The 14,334-nt window shown below is 30.8% G+C and overlaps 4 protein-coding genes across 4 annotated transcripts; 3 read left to right on the top strand and 1 right to left on the bottom strand.

The window, feature by feature from the left end:
* Positions 1–2,111: 2,111 nt before the first annotated feature.
* PPL_02694 (uncharacterized protein) lies at positions 2,112–2,981 on the top strand (the record flags this gene model as incomplete). Its single annotated transcript, XM_020573673.1, has 1 exon — positions 2,112–2,981. One exon carries the CDS (start codon positions 2,112–2,114, stop codon positions 2,979–2,981), a length of 870 nt encoding a protein of 289 aa, XP_020435745.1.
* A 578-nt stretch (positions 2,982–3,559) lies between these two features.
* On the top strand, positions 3,560–8,099 carry PPL_02693 (calcium-binding EGF-like domain-containing protein; the record flags this gene model as incomplete). The annotated part of the gene is made up of 9 exons (XM_020573672.1): positions 3,560–3,632; positions 3,996–4,022; positions 4,116–4,370; positions 4,434–4,763; positions 4,825–5,154; positions 5,213–5,527; positions 5,593–6,354; positions 6,415–6,789; positions 6,850–8,099. The coding sequence occupies 9 exons, from the start codon at positions 3,560–3,562 to the stop codon at positions 8,097–8,099; spliced, it is 3,717 nt and encodes a 1,238-aa protein (XP_020435744.1).
* Positions 8,100–8,220: 121 nt separating this feature from the next.
* PPL_02692 (uncharacterized protein) lies at positions 8,221–11,458 on the bottom strand (the record flags this gene model as incomplete). The annotated part of the gene is made up of 3 exons (XM_020573671.1): positions 8,221–8,454; positions 8,530–8,876; positions 8,953–11,458. The coding sequence occupies 3 exons, from the start codon at positions 11,456–11,458 to the stop codon at positions 8,221–8,223; spliced, it is 3,087 nt and encodes a 1,028-aa protein (XP_020435743.1).
* A 462-nt stretch (positions 11,459–11,920) lies between these two features.
* On the top strand, positions 11,921–14,170 carry mppA (M16 family metallopeptidase; the record flags this gene model as incomplete). Its single annotated transcript, XM_020573670.1, has 4 exons — positions 11,921–11,927; positions 12,080–12,100; positions 12,387–12,892; positions 12,980–14,170. 4 exons carry the CDS (start codon positions 11,921–11,923, stop codon positions 14,168–14,170), a joined length of 1,725 nt encoding a protein of 574 aa, XP_020435742.1.
* Between the last annotated feature and the right edge of the window lie 164 nt (positions 14,171–14,334).

Genomic DNA, 14,334 nt, shown 5'->3' with positions numbered 1-14,334 from the left:
TTTCGTTATTGGTGGTTTTACTGAAATGATGATGTATGTTTTTTCAATCAAATAGTGTTATAGAAATAAAAGATCAAAAATTGGTTCAGATTTCAAAAAAATAACCCAATTTTAGATTATAGTTCCATAAGTTCATTGAGTCCAGAAGGATAAGATATCAATTTTAATGAAAGATGTTACTCCACCGGGGTTTAATTCAATTAGAGAAGTTTATAAAATTACAGTTTAAACATTCATCACATTGTTGATAAGTATAAATTGCCTAGGTAAAATAGTTTTATTTAATATCATTATTCTAACTGTTCATATAAAAAATATTAAATGAATATTAACGAAAATACATTTAAAACACAAGATTACAAAAAAGCTTTTCAAGTTTATTGCAAGTATCTTAAAGGGGAGAACCTATCCAATTCCCGTAATCAATTGCTTGATACTCAGTCCAAATCTGGTAAAGCTCATGATGTGAGAGGCATTTGTTCAGGTTTAATCAAAATGTGATATACATTCTTTTCCATTAACTAGTATGTATTCTTTAAAATAGAAATATTAAAATAATATTAATATGTTCTTAGCATTTACATTAATGAAAAAGAATGATTCTGGGAATTAGATTTTCTTAAATGCAAAGATGGTTGTGCAATTACAGACAAACAAAAATTTTGTTTGGAGAACTTAAAGAAAGTCATGGAATTGGGTAGAGTGGAATATGATCAAGATATCTTAAATGAATTTTTTGAAATATTTTGCAAACAGTGCAAACACAATATTCTACCAGTCTCTATCAAGTCTTTCGATAATTTTTTTAATAGTGTAGAAATATCATCAAAATTGAAATGTAATAGTTGCAATGGTCCCAAAGTTGTAGATTAAACCTATCAGCAGTTCAAATCTATATAGATCAAGTGAAGAAATTCATTTAAGATATCTTGATCATATTCCACTCTACCCAATAAACATATTCTTTTATTAAAAATCAATACCAAATATTTAATTTAACAATATCTACTCCTATCTTTTTATCCTAATCAAAAATTTTATTTAATTACCCTCCATATGGGTAAATTACAATTATAACAAATAAAAATATCTTATTTTTTTTAACACATGAATTGTATATCTATCGAAAATTTTTTTATTCCAAAATATTTATAGAATTTTCTCCAAACTATTTAATTAATTTCTATACCTTAGGCACTTCTATGAAATACTTCCTACTCTAATATTTATTTCTCTTAAATTATTATACATTTACTTAAATCATTGGTTCTCAAAATTCAAAATTAATATAAAAACTCTTTTGTACTATTTATTTTGCAATACTTCTTTGCTCACCAATTGGCTTTGAAGCAATTCTATCGAGAATTTAAAATGATCTCTTTACACTGTGAGCAGTCAGTGATTTTACAGAGTTTGGATTTAATTTACTTGAGAATTAAAATAATTTCTATTGTAATTGTTGGATGAAGGCTCTAAATAGTTATCACCAACATTAATGTCAATCAACAGTTTGAGAGTGATCATAATTATCGTCATCTTAATTATCATCATTATTTGAACATCCTATTGGGTATGTTTTGTCAATCAACAAATATCTAATATCTAATAAAAATTTATAATCTATCATGATAGATCTGAAAAGTATGTTCTAAAAAAAATGTTTTAAAAGTTTCTTCCTCCCAGAATTTGATTGTGATTGATTGATGTCAAATCAATAAAATATTATTAAATAAAAGATCTAAATACATCATCTGGAATTCACTTTGTCAATCAAACAGATGATCAAAATTTTTTTGTTAACTTTAAAGGCAGATTTACAAAATGATTTAGATTATTTAATTTATTTATGTTCTTTTTTAAATTGATTTTGTGTTTGTGCAAAAAAAAAAAAAATTAATTAATTTCCTGCGCCTACAAGAACCATGTCACATTTTTGCTTAAATCAAAGGTAAAACCGCACAACACCACCATTTATTTTTGTAACCTCACAAATTTTATGAAAGAAGTATTTTTTAAAATAAAATTACAAATAAATTTAAATTTAAAAACAAAACTCTTAAAATTATTTTAGTATTATCATTATTATTTTTATTATTATATATACAATTTAAATGAAGTCAACTTGGGTTTTAAGATTAAGTGGACAACAAGAGAGAGAGATTGTTGCCGACTCCAAGGAGATCACTTTCAATGGACAAGTAGTAGAGGTCGAGAAATTTGGAAGAAGAAGAACATTTAATGTGACATCAATCAATGCAAATGGTCAACAGGTAACAGACACCTATGTTGTTGTACCATTGTTTAGTTTGATGACTCTCTTTTTGAAAAAGAGTCTCTATCTTAATAACGTGAATGTTGAAACTGGACATGTTCTAACAGGCAGAAGTAGTAAGCTATCTACTTGGGAGATTGCATTTTGGATTATATTACATATCTCCTATGTAATTTGTTATGTTGCTTTTATGTATTTTCCTGTTGGTGTTGGTATATTTGTGCTATGCGCAATCGTCATATTCTGTCTCATCAACTTCTTCTATCACCTTGGTAAGCGAGTTGTTATCACAAAACTCCCACTACCAATTAATGTAGCCGAAAATGGTGCGACAAATGAAATCGGATTACTCAGACAACAACAAGAATTACAACAACAACCACAACAAATACAACAACAACCAATAATATATATTCCACAACCATATTTACAACAACTACCACAACAAGTGGTACCATTACAACAACTAAACCAACAACAACAACCACCATATGTAACATATATTGATTATTCTCAAGTAGCTCAACCGAATCCATATTTCCCATATCCAATGCAACAAACTCAACAACCAATGCAACAACCATACCCAATGCAACAACCAATTTATTTTAATAATAATTTTGATCAGACATCTTCAGTGCCAAGTTATATTATTCAACAAGACAACAACTCAGAAAATCATATTTTAAAAGAAAAACTAATCAACTAAACGTATAAAAACAAAAATTTTCATTTGAAGTTATACTTTCAATATGTTACTTTTATAATCAAATAACAATAAAACTATCTTTATTATTAATTAACTTTTAAATCTTTAATATTTTTATTATGATGCTTATAAAATGTTATTATATAAATAATATCTATCAAGTCACCTGTTTTAAAAAATAGAAAACTAAAAACCTAAATAGAATTACACTATTTATGTATCTGTATAGATCACAATTCCAAAAAAAAAGATAAATCAATATACTATAGATATGATGTATCTTGATATTAAACTAATATTAAAATTGGCGTTATAAAATTTTTTTTTAAGATAAGCATTATTGAATATGCATGCTGACAAAGATTTAAATATTAGAATTAATAATGATGATCATATACTAATTTACAAGAGTATCTTGTACAATATATAGATCTCTGATGGCCTTCATCCCAAAGTGACCAACGATTGATGCAATTGTCTCAAGTAGCTGTTGGACTTCTTATCATGGTTTATCTTTATAGTCTGTATGTCGATGCCCTTACAAAGCATGTAACAAGCAATACCAAGTTCGAAGTATGATGATTGAGCAACAACAACAACCTATAGCTATTCCACGTTTTGAATCATCAAGAGACTACAATCAAATAAAGAGTAAGTTAACAATGTGAATTATATATTTTTGTTTGACTTTTTTTTATTTTTTTTACATATTATGGAGTATGGAATTTAGAAGCTCGACCACTAAGATCTTGATCAACATGGTTCTAACCAAATTTATACCATGGTGGTGATTCTGATAATCAGAATATCAAATATCAAACAACCAATTCTCAATTTTTTTTTTTTTTTTTTCAAAAGATTGATTATTTTTACCAGGTTACAGCCCCGACATTATTTATTTTCGAAAAAATCTTTTAGCTCGTTAAAAGGTTTGAACACAAATTTCTCTTTTTTTTTATTTTTAAGATTGTGTTTAGTAAACAATGAATAAATATTTTATTTGTATTTTTATAGTTGTAATATCTTTGTATTTTATAAATGGTAATTTTTTTTTTATTTGACAAACAGAAAACAAACTAACATGTGTTGAAAAACTAGGTCAACAATCAGATATTATAGATTTCAAATATGTAGAGACAGATTTCACTTTAGTTGGTTCTACTCAGCGAGTCACTTTTTTCATACAATCAGAAGTACAAACATCAGAATATAAGATTGTCGGACAAAATTTTGTATGTTCCTATGTAAAGCCGAGTGACCACAACACTTTTCTCTATACCTGCTCGGGAACATTGAATTTATCATACAGCCCAACAAGCCAAAGCATTTTGATCGATCTCTACAATGGACGGTCCAATTTTAAACGTCTATTCGGATTCAATATACAAGGTAAATTTTGGCTTAATGATTGTCAATATTTCCTCTACTAATACTATTAATATTTTATTAAAGAACCACCTACTTTTCAAATGGTTTCAACCAAACCATATGTTATGAGATATCCAAACTCCAATCATCTTACCGTTTATATTGAAACAAATTATGTTGACAAAGCATATCCTGTAAAATTTAATTTACTTTCCATGAATAATTGTTACTTTGCCAGTCCACTGATGAATAGACTGCCAGGTCGAGATGGTATATACTATGTTGATATTACACCAAGCTTAAATGGTCTCTCTTCTTGTTCAAACTATAGTACGTCCAACATTGAAATGTCATTTTCCGGATATGACAATAGTGGTCTTTTCACCTACGATAATCAGTTGACATTCTATCCTAGTAAGAAAATATCATTTTATAATTTTTTTCTAATATATGATACTAAATTAGATTTATTTAGAATACAAGATTGTTCTGACTGGCTATCTTACCAACCCTGTACTTGCTGCAACTTTCGACAATTCATACGTCTATTGGTATGCTAATGCAACAAATATGGGACCAAATATGACAGTTTCCTATCAGCCCAATACAACTCCATATCTATTGTCAAACAACAAGCTTGTAAATGGAAACTATCAGAGTGGTACGTTACTGGCCATTCACTATCCAGATAAAGTCAACTCTGTCACCACTGTATCATATTCATATCTTGACACCGCAGACTCTTCTGCCAATTTTTTTATAAGAAATTACACCATTTCTCCAGGTGGAGGAAATCCTCCTCAAGGTAACTATTGGATTTATAAACCCCCTTTTTTGAATTGATATTAATAAGCTTTTTATAGAATTAAATAGATCATCTGTAGAATTTTTAGAGTTTGTTAGATTCTCTCCATCTATACTCTTGGTTAGAATTGGTGTTATTGAACAAAGTGGTTGTTTATTCATTTCCTTTTCCAATGGTGTTCATATGGATGCAGGAAATTTAGTAGATGGTGATATTACAGATGGTGTTTATGAGAAGCTTGTCAACTATAATTCACTTTCCGATTCAGTTTATACTCTAAGTATTACTGATACCAATCTAAACATTGTTCAATTCCAAAGTGGGATTGATTTTACAAATGATCAAAACTTATTTCCAAGTTTTCCTTCCATTTGTAAGTGAATCTATATATACTATAAAATTTTATAATTTTACTAATTAAATATCTAATTTTTATAGATGGAGATAATGTTTATATAAATAATATAACAATGTTTGAAATGGAAAATAATTTGGTTAATACAGATAGCTATAAAACCAATATGTTAAGATTCAATCTCAGTAATTCTAATCCAAATATTGAACCATTCATAATTTTGGACTTTAGTTATTTCGAATACGAAAAAAACACAAAGGTTTTCAAAGGAATTTGGAATTCAACAGAGAAATACTATCAAGTGTTTATCAATCTCACTCAAATCAATATGGCACCACGTGAAATCATCATTAGACTACCGCTTTCATATTATGTTAGTTCGACAGACATCTCTTTATTCAACTTTAAATCATTTTCTGTGGTATCTACTAACTGTGATCATATGCCACCAATGATCACAAGAGTAGAATTGATATCACCGAATCCTGTTGAAATAACAATGCAAGGTTTGATTACAGTCGGTTGGTACGTGACCATTGAAGATTCACCAAATGGCTTTGATCATGGAACTTTTATCATTCAAGGTAGCAAGAATAAATATCAAACCAACATTACTATTGACAAAAGCAACTTGGTTCAAGGTACCACCAATAAATACCAAGTTGCTTTCATGGCTAGCTCAGACATGTATATAACTCAGGACTATACATTGAACTATGTAGAGCTATATGATACTGGTGGAAACTATGCAACCAACATACCAGGTAGTAGTCCACCCCTATACAATCCTTTCATGTTGAACGATACTTCTACTACATTTAAAATAATATTTCTAAATCCTTCGTGTAAGTTAAAAAAATTGAAATATATATAATTAACAAAAATATTAATTATAATTTTTTTAGTACCAATTGTATATGATCAACCAGAGATATTGGAGCTTGATTTCTTCCCAAAGGTTATTGATGTTGGAGAGGTAGATCCATCAAAAAGAACTTTGAATATCACATGTTTTGTAAGGATTAATAATACAAGACTTTCATCATCTCAAACACCAGTTGTAATATCACAACAAGTATTGGGTCAATCATTGTATATTCCATTAAACTATATATATGTACCACCAAACAATACATTCGTTAGATTTAAACAGTCATATATATTCCCATATGGATTCTCAGCTCCTTCAACAAGAACTCTTTATATTAATAATATATGCACAATAATGCTGAATTGTACTTCAAAATCAATGGGATCACTTCAAATACTCTATTCAAACTGTAAGATTAAATAACATTGATAGATTGTAGAGGTGTTCATTGACTAACATTCACTTTTAGTACCAAGATTAGAATCATATACACCTTTTAATGATACAGTTGTGGAGGTATCTGTTTTTGGTCAAAAGCTAGGATCCAGCTTGTCAAACTTTAATGGATACATCTCTTATGATAATGGACAGTTTAAACCATTCAACGTTACATTCTTTAGTGGTGTTGTTTTTTCATTCATTATTCAACCAGCCAAATCAGCCAAGATCATTGTAAAGAGTAAGGCAGGCTACTCAAATATATTGTACCTTGCAGGTGAAAATGTACCTACTCCAACATCGAAACCAGAGTCTTGTGTTGATCCAATTTGCGGAGGAAATGGAGTATGTGTAGATGGAATGTGTCAATGTAATGCATTCTATAGTGGTCCTGATTGTACTTCCAAATTTATTCCACAACCACCACCAAACGTCGATCCAAATACACCAACTACTACAATCACGAACAGCTCTGATATCCTCTTTAGCAGCATAATCAAAATCGAATATCTAAATGAAATTCAACCAGACGGTCAGATTTTCAAACAATATAAAATGGATAATTGGAAAATGGTACAGGTACAATCTGGTAACTTGACATCAGACAAATACCGTCAATACAACTATACCTCGACAATCGAAAACATCGGTACCAACATTACTGTAGTTGTCCAATGGTTTGGTGAAGAAAGTAGTGTTCAATTTGCTGGTATAAATAATACGATGACACCAGGTACCCTAAAATATAGTATAGTTTTGAACGAATACCCATTTGATACACCTCTCAACTACATGCAGATTGTCATTGATATTCAAGTGGTGGAGATGAATCAAGATGGATGCATTGAAAAAGTGACATCACCAAAGACAAGCGATATTCGTTGGGTGAAGATCAGAGTGAACGATCAGAGCCTCTATTGCCAATTCCTAAATAGAGCAATGATTGATTCGAGACCAACGATTATCAGTAACAAATTGTTGGACGACACAAACAATACAATACTCAGCAGTAAAGTTGGCATGAACATTCCATTTTATACTCAACTAGCTATCATTGATCCTGACTTTAGTGTGATAGTAGAGACCGATGTTGATAATAGCAATGCACAATGTCCAGGCACACAAAGCAACACAAAATGGAAGATCATAGTGGGAAGTGTAATTGGAGGTATAGTTGGTGTTGCACTAGTCATTGGTTTATCAATCTACCTTTTCAATCGAAAGAAAATAAGAGCAGAGGATAAACGAATTTCAAATAAACTGAAAGAAATCAAAAAATAAACATAATATTTAGATTATAAATGATTTAAAAAAGAAAATAAAAAAGTAATTTTTTACAACTTTTAAAATAATACCAATTAAATATTTATTTTTATGTACATCAAAAAAAAAAGCAAAAGAACTAAGAGGAAACCATAAGTAAATCACCTTCTGGTTTATCACCTCCTGAATTTGTCTCTGCTCTGATCAGTTCCAATGAAGAATGTTGTCCTTCGACAACACATATACACCAAACACCTTTGTATGCAAAAGTTTGAGTTTCACCAGATTTTAATAAACAATTTCCACCAATTTCATCACTCATTCTCTTGTGAGCTTCAAGCTTTATATCTTGTTTTCCAATATTCTTTAAAATCTATAAAAAAAAAAAAAAAAAAAATTAATAAAAACTATTAGTCTTTTTTTTATTATTTTTTTTTTATATACTTACAATGAAACCTTTACTTTTAATCATAAGGAATTGATCGGATGCAGGCAACAAGAGATAATATAGATCAGGTTTATAATAATCTAAGGAATCCACTTCATTTAGATCAGAACCTTTAATCAATCCATTTTGTGTAATCTCTTTCTCTGCCTTGGCCGTTCCATTATGATTCTCAAAAAGTCCTGCTGTCAGGAATTTGATTGCTGTACTTTTGATTGAACCAACACCATAAGGTCTTTGACCATGCGAATTTCCATTTTGACCATTGATAATAAATGAATATTGAGTACCTTCAAATCGATAATTAATTTTATAAATTGGTGCATAAATAGTTCTAAATGTAAATGAATCTAAAAATTTAAAAAAATTAATTATTTGATTAAAAATTGTTGTTTTTTAATCGTTATCTTATCTATTGTAACTTACCAATTTGAGTAGTTGTTTCAACATCTGAAACAGTATGAGCCATATGATCTTTCTTTAACTTTTGATCATTACCATAGGATTCGTTTCTTTTGATTTTTGCCTCTGCAAATTCCCATGCACTATTCATCTCCATTGGTTGTATGACTTGAGGGATCTTTGTTAATTGTGGATCAGTGGTTGGTTGTTGAGTTGTTACAGGTGGTTGATCTAATGGTGGTAGATAGTTGATATTGTTGTTCTGATAGTATTTCATTGGCTCATAGATAGAGTTTGCAAGCTGTGGGTGTTGAGCATGGTGTGGTTCACCTACATCCAACTTCCAATACTGAATCTCTTTGATATCCTCATAGAGTGGCGCCTCTGTAAAGTCCAATGGTGAATAGATCAACATATCACTATAGGTCTGTGGATATACATTTGATATTGCATTGGACCATTCAATCTCGTCTTCATTGTAGTGCTCCATCTGTTTATCACCTACCACTACCACCTGTTGTTGGTGATCACTCTTTACCAAACCAATGCTACCTTTGTGCACAGAGCTGACCACTGAGTTGAAGTTGTAATAGGGAACGAAATAGTAGTTCATATCGAGTGTTTCCTCCAACTGCTCTCTAAAGTTGGTGGGTGCAAACCAAAGTGACTTGTACCAATCTTGGAATATCGACAATGCTTTTGCTGGTGGTATAACGAATGGTAAAAGAGCTACACCATTCGGTTGATTATGTGGCATAAACATATTGGGATTAAATTGTTGACTTGCACGATAGTTTGTCAGGTTTGGTGATGATTGTGACATTGGATGATAATGACTTGATTGGAAATTATCTCTAGGATTCATATTTGCCATTGACATCATTGTCATACTCTTTTGTTGATATAATTGTTGTTGATATTGTTGTTGTTGTTGTTGTGGTGGACCCATCATCATTTGTTGTGAATATCTATAATTTTGTTGTTGTTGTTGTTGTTGTTGTTGATATTGAATTGGTTGTTGAACAGGTGGAGGTGGTTGTTTATAAACAATATTATTGCTATTGCTATTGTTATTATTACTATTGTTATTGTTATTGTTGCTATTGTTAGTGTTTTGAATTGTTTCTGTTATTGAATTAGAGGTTGTAAGATTTTGAGAAGCTGTTATTGTTGTTGGTGGTGTTTGATTTTTATCAACTGAAGATGATTCTTTCTCAACTATAGTTGTTGATTCAACTGTATGCTGGTTTGGTGATGTAAATGTCTCTAAAATCTCAGAGGTAGAGATAGATGTTATACTAGTGGAGGTAGATGTAATAGTTGTTGGTGTTATTTGTGTTGCTTGTGTTGTTTTTGTGTCACTAATTGTTGTTGTTGTTGTTGTTGATAAAGGTGTAGATTGTGTTGTAGTTGATTTTGTTTGAACAAAAGATTTAGGTAAAAGATTGAAAAATGATGAAAATATTCCACCACTAGATTTCTTTGTTGCTATTCTTTCGATTGGTTCCACCGGCTCTTGTACCTCTTGTTGACTGACTTGCTCTTCATTAACATGTTCGATTTGATCTTCTTCTTCTTCTTCCTCCTCTTGTTGTTGCTCATCGTTTATCTCTTCCTCTTCTTCCTCATCGTCAAAGTTATTTTCGTGTTGAGTAGAATAGTTGTCATCTTCTGGCTCTTCTTCGTTGTCACTAATGACAATAGGATTGGTAGGATCATTGAGGAATGTCTCTTGTGGAAGTGAATCATAGCTATCCGAAATGACTATTTGTTGCTGGTATTGTTGTTGTTGTTGCTGCTGTTGTTGTTGTTGTTTCTCATCAAGTACAATAAACTCTGATACAACACGTTCGAAATCTTGTGAAAACTCTGAAGAAGTGCTACTTGCTAAACTATTGGTATCGACATTGATTGCTTTCAGTGTGTTTGGGCTGAATTGTTCGTAATTTTGATTACCATTATCAACGTTTGATGATATTACTTTAGTTGGTTTGACAGTCGACGAAGAAACAGTACTAGAAGCGGTCTTTGCTGTTTTGGTTGTACTTAGACCGCTGCTAGATGAACTTAATTTCGTTCTACTGGTTGTTGATGTTGTGGTTGTGGTAGTTCTACTTGAAAGTGATGTTCTAGTTGTTGGTGATACTTTACTAACTGTTGAACTTGATTTACTGGTAGATGTTGTTGTTGTTGGTTTGGTAGTGGTAGTAGACAATGGCTTACTACTTGAACTTGAAGTTGTTGTTGTTGTTCTAGAAGGTAAAGATGCTGGTAATGTTGAATGTTTTGTAGTCAGTGAACTACTACTTGTCGTTCTAGGTGTAGATGTAATAGAACTAAGTGGTTTTGATTTTAATGTTGTAGATGAAGATGATGTTGTAGATGTAGGGGTAGTAGTAGTTCGCTTAACACTACTACTACTACTTCCAACAGTACTACTACTACCACCACCACTAGCACCACTAGAAGATGTAGAGGTAGTAGGTGTACTGGAAGAAGATGACCTTAATTGAGGTTCAGTTCTCTTCATTCAAAAAATAATAATAATAATAATAATAATAAATGAATAACTAAAGAACTTTTTTAAATTTTGTTTTAAAAAAAAAATAATAATAAAAAATACTTCTGCTATAGTTAAAGATTAAATCTTTACAATTAAAAAAAGAATAATAAAATGAGAATTCCGTTTAACTTGAATTGTTTTCTCTGTTTTTTGCTTCTCTCAATTTAAGATTTTTTGAAAAATTTAAATGGTTTAAAACACACATAATAATATCATTTTTTTTAATTTTTATTTAATAATTTTTTTTCTTGTCTTTGTTCGAAAAACACACATATTATTTGCGCTGCTGGTATTGTATTGTTTGCCAAGTTAATTTAAAGAACAACCAACTTGCACCTGTCACCAAATGTTATTTTCATACAAGTAGTAGTCTTTTATTTTTTTGAAACACTTTTTTTTTTTTTTATAATTTTTTAATATTTTTTTAAAATGAAATGTATGATGAATAAGTAATCAGAATAATCAATCATGATAGTAAACCTCATAACATATTCAACAATCACTTTAACACAATGGATTATCCCTGACTCGTATACCATGGAATAAGGTGTGAATCAACTACTTAAATTGTGTATATATTTTATAAAGATTCTGACAAATCTCGTTTTAGTAAAAACATTTACGATCTGCATCAATTATGGGATTTTATCTTGATTTATATAGATAATTGCAATCTAAAATAATTATAATAACATCATCAAAATAATAACAATTAAAAATAAGTAATAAAGAAATATGTAAAATAAATATTTGATGATCACATTTTTTTTGTTCGTGTTAAATTTAATTGTATATTAATTAATAAAAAAATAAATTCATTGATCAATTTTCATTTTATTCATTTCGTTTTCTCATTTTTAAATATATATTTAAATTATGAATAATTTATTAAAAGGATATAGATCGCTACAGAATGTAGCATCTCCTTTATTTAATAGATTTCATTATAATAGTAGCAAGTCATTTTTTCAATCACCCAAAGATGATTTGAAAGTTCAAAATGATCTTCATGTTGTTTCCAGTGGTAACAATAATAGCAGTGTTAATATCACCTCTGCCGCTGCTCATCAACAAATCAAACAACAACCAAGTCCATTTACATCATTGAACACACCACATCCAAAGCTTAATCAATTCCTACAGAAATCAATTCCAACACCAAACATTACTACATCAACATCATCAACAACATCACAACAACAACAACAACATACACCATTTAATACAGCAGCAAACTTTAATCGTGCAGATATCTCTACACTACCAAACGGTATTAAAGTGATATCACAACAAACCAATCAGAATGCATGTGCCATTGGATTGTATGTTCGTGGTGGTTCTGCTTTCGAGACCGAAAAGAATAGAGGTGTATTCAAATTATTAGAGAAAATGACTTTTAAAGTAATTTAATTATTATTATTTAAATCATTATTTAATATTGTTATATTAATAAGTAATATATATATACATTTATTAATTTTTATTTAGGGAACAAAAAATGAATCAACTGCAGATATTGTAAAGAAATATGAAACTATATCATTAAATGCACAATCAGCAACATCCAATGATTCTATTCAATTTTCAGTTGAAGTATTAAGAAAAGATGTAGAGTACATTTTGAAATCATTTGCAGATCAGATTACATGTCCGAATTTCGATGGTGAAGAGTTTGAAGAAGTAAAGATGGATGCGATCAGAACGTTTTCACACTTTTTAAACTATCCAGAAGATCTATTACCACTGTTGATGCAAAATGTTGCATTTGGAAACACTGGATTCGGTCAGAGTCCTCACGCCCAGCCACAAGAATATGAAGCACTCACTGTTGAACACCTGCGCGAGACACTGAAGAACCACTACATCGGTAAGAACATTGTGATCTCTGCAACCGGTATAGATCATCGCCAGTTGGTAAACTATGTCGAGCGATACTACGGTGACATCCCATACAGTGCTCCATCGCCAGGCGTTGCCGCCGCTGCATCGTCGCTGGTCAACACCGATCGTGTTCCTTACTATGGTGGATCACATTTGATCTCCGACGTGGAGGATGCCGAACAGGCATACTACTACCTTGCATTCCCATGTAGAGGATTCAAGAGTGTCGGCGAAAGCAAAGACGTCTACGCCGGTTTCGTATTGCAGACACTGCTGGGAGGTGGCAGAGATTTCTCAGTCGGTGGACCAGGCAAAGGTATGCAATCTCGTTTGAATCTACATGTTGTATACGCTTTGCAACACGTCCGTGAGTGTTCAGCGTTTTTGAATCTCGAAGCTGGCATCGGTCTTTTCGGAATTCGTTTGGCAACCAGCACCGGTTTCCTTAAGAATGGTATTTCACTGATGTTGAATCAGTTACTGTCGCTACGTCGTTTGATCACCGATGAAGAGATTGAAAGAGCCAAGCGACAACAAAAGAGTTTGATTTTAATGAATTTGGAGCTGCGTGGTGTCTTGTGTGATGACATGGCCAAACAGCTACTCACCACCGGAGTATGGAGAACACCCGACGAGATCTGCAGGGGAATCGATTCAGTCACCAAAGAAGATATCTTGAGATTCTTGGATCAATTACTTTTGACAGAACCAACCATCGTTGCCATCTATGATGGTTCTCAAGATACCGCATTATCAGGTACTGATTTAAAGAAAATTATTAAATCTGGTCAATATTGAAAAAAGAAACAGGAATAGATAAATAAATAAAATATAAAGATCAATTATTATTAAATAATAATTATTCTATTTATTGTTCTAAAAATAAAGTTATTACAGACATAAAAAGGAAAAGTAATGATATATTATTATTGTTGTTGTTGTTTTGTTATTATCTTGTTTTT

The sequence above is a fragment of the Heterostelium album genome (genome assembly GCF_000004825.1).
Source record: "Heterostelium album PN500 unplaced genomic scaffold PPL_scaffold3, whole genome shotgun sequence".
Taxonomy (NCBI): domain Eukaryota; phylum Evosea; class Eumycetozoa; order Acytosteliales; family Acytosteliaceae; genus Heterostelium; species Heterostelium album.
This window is presented reverse-complemented; position numbering and strand designations above follow the sequence as displayed.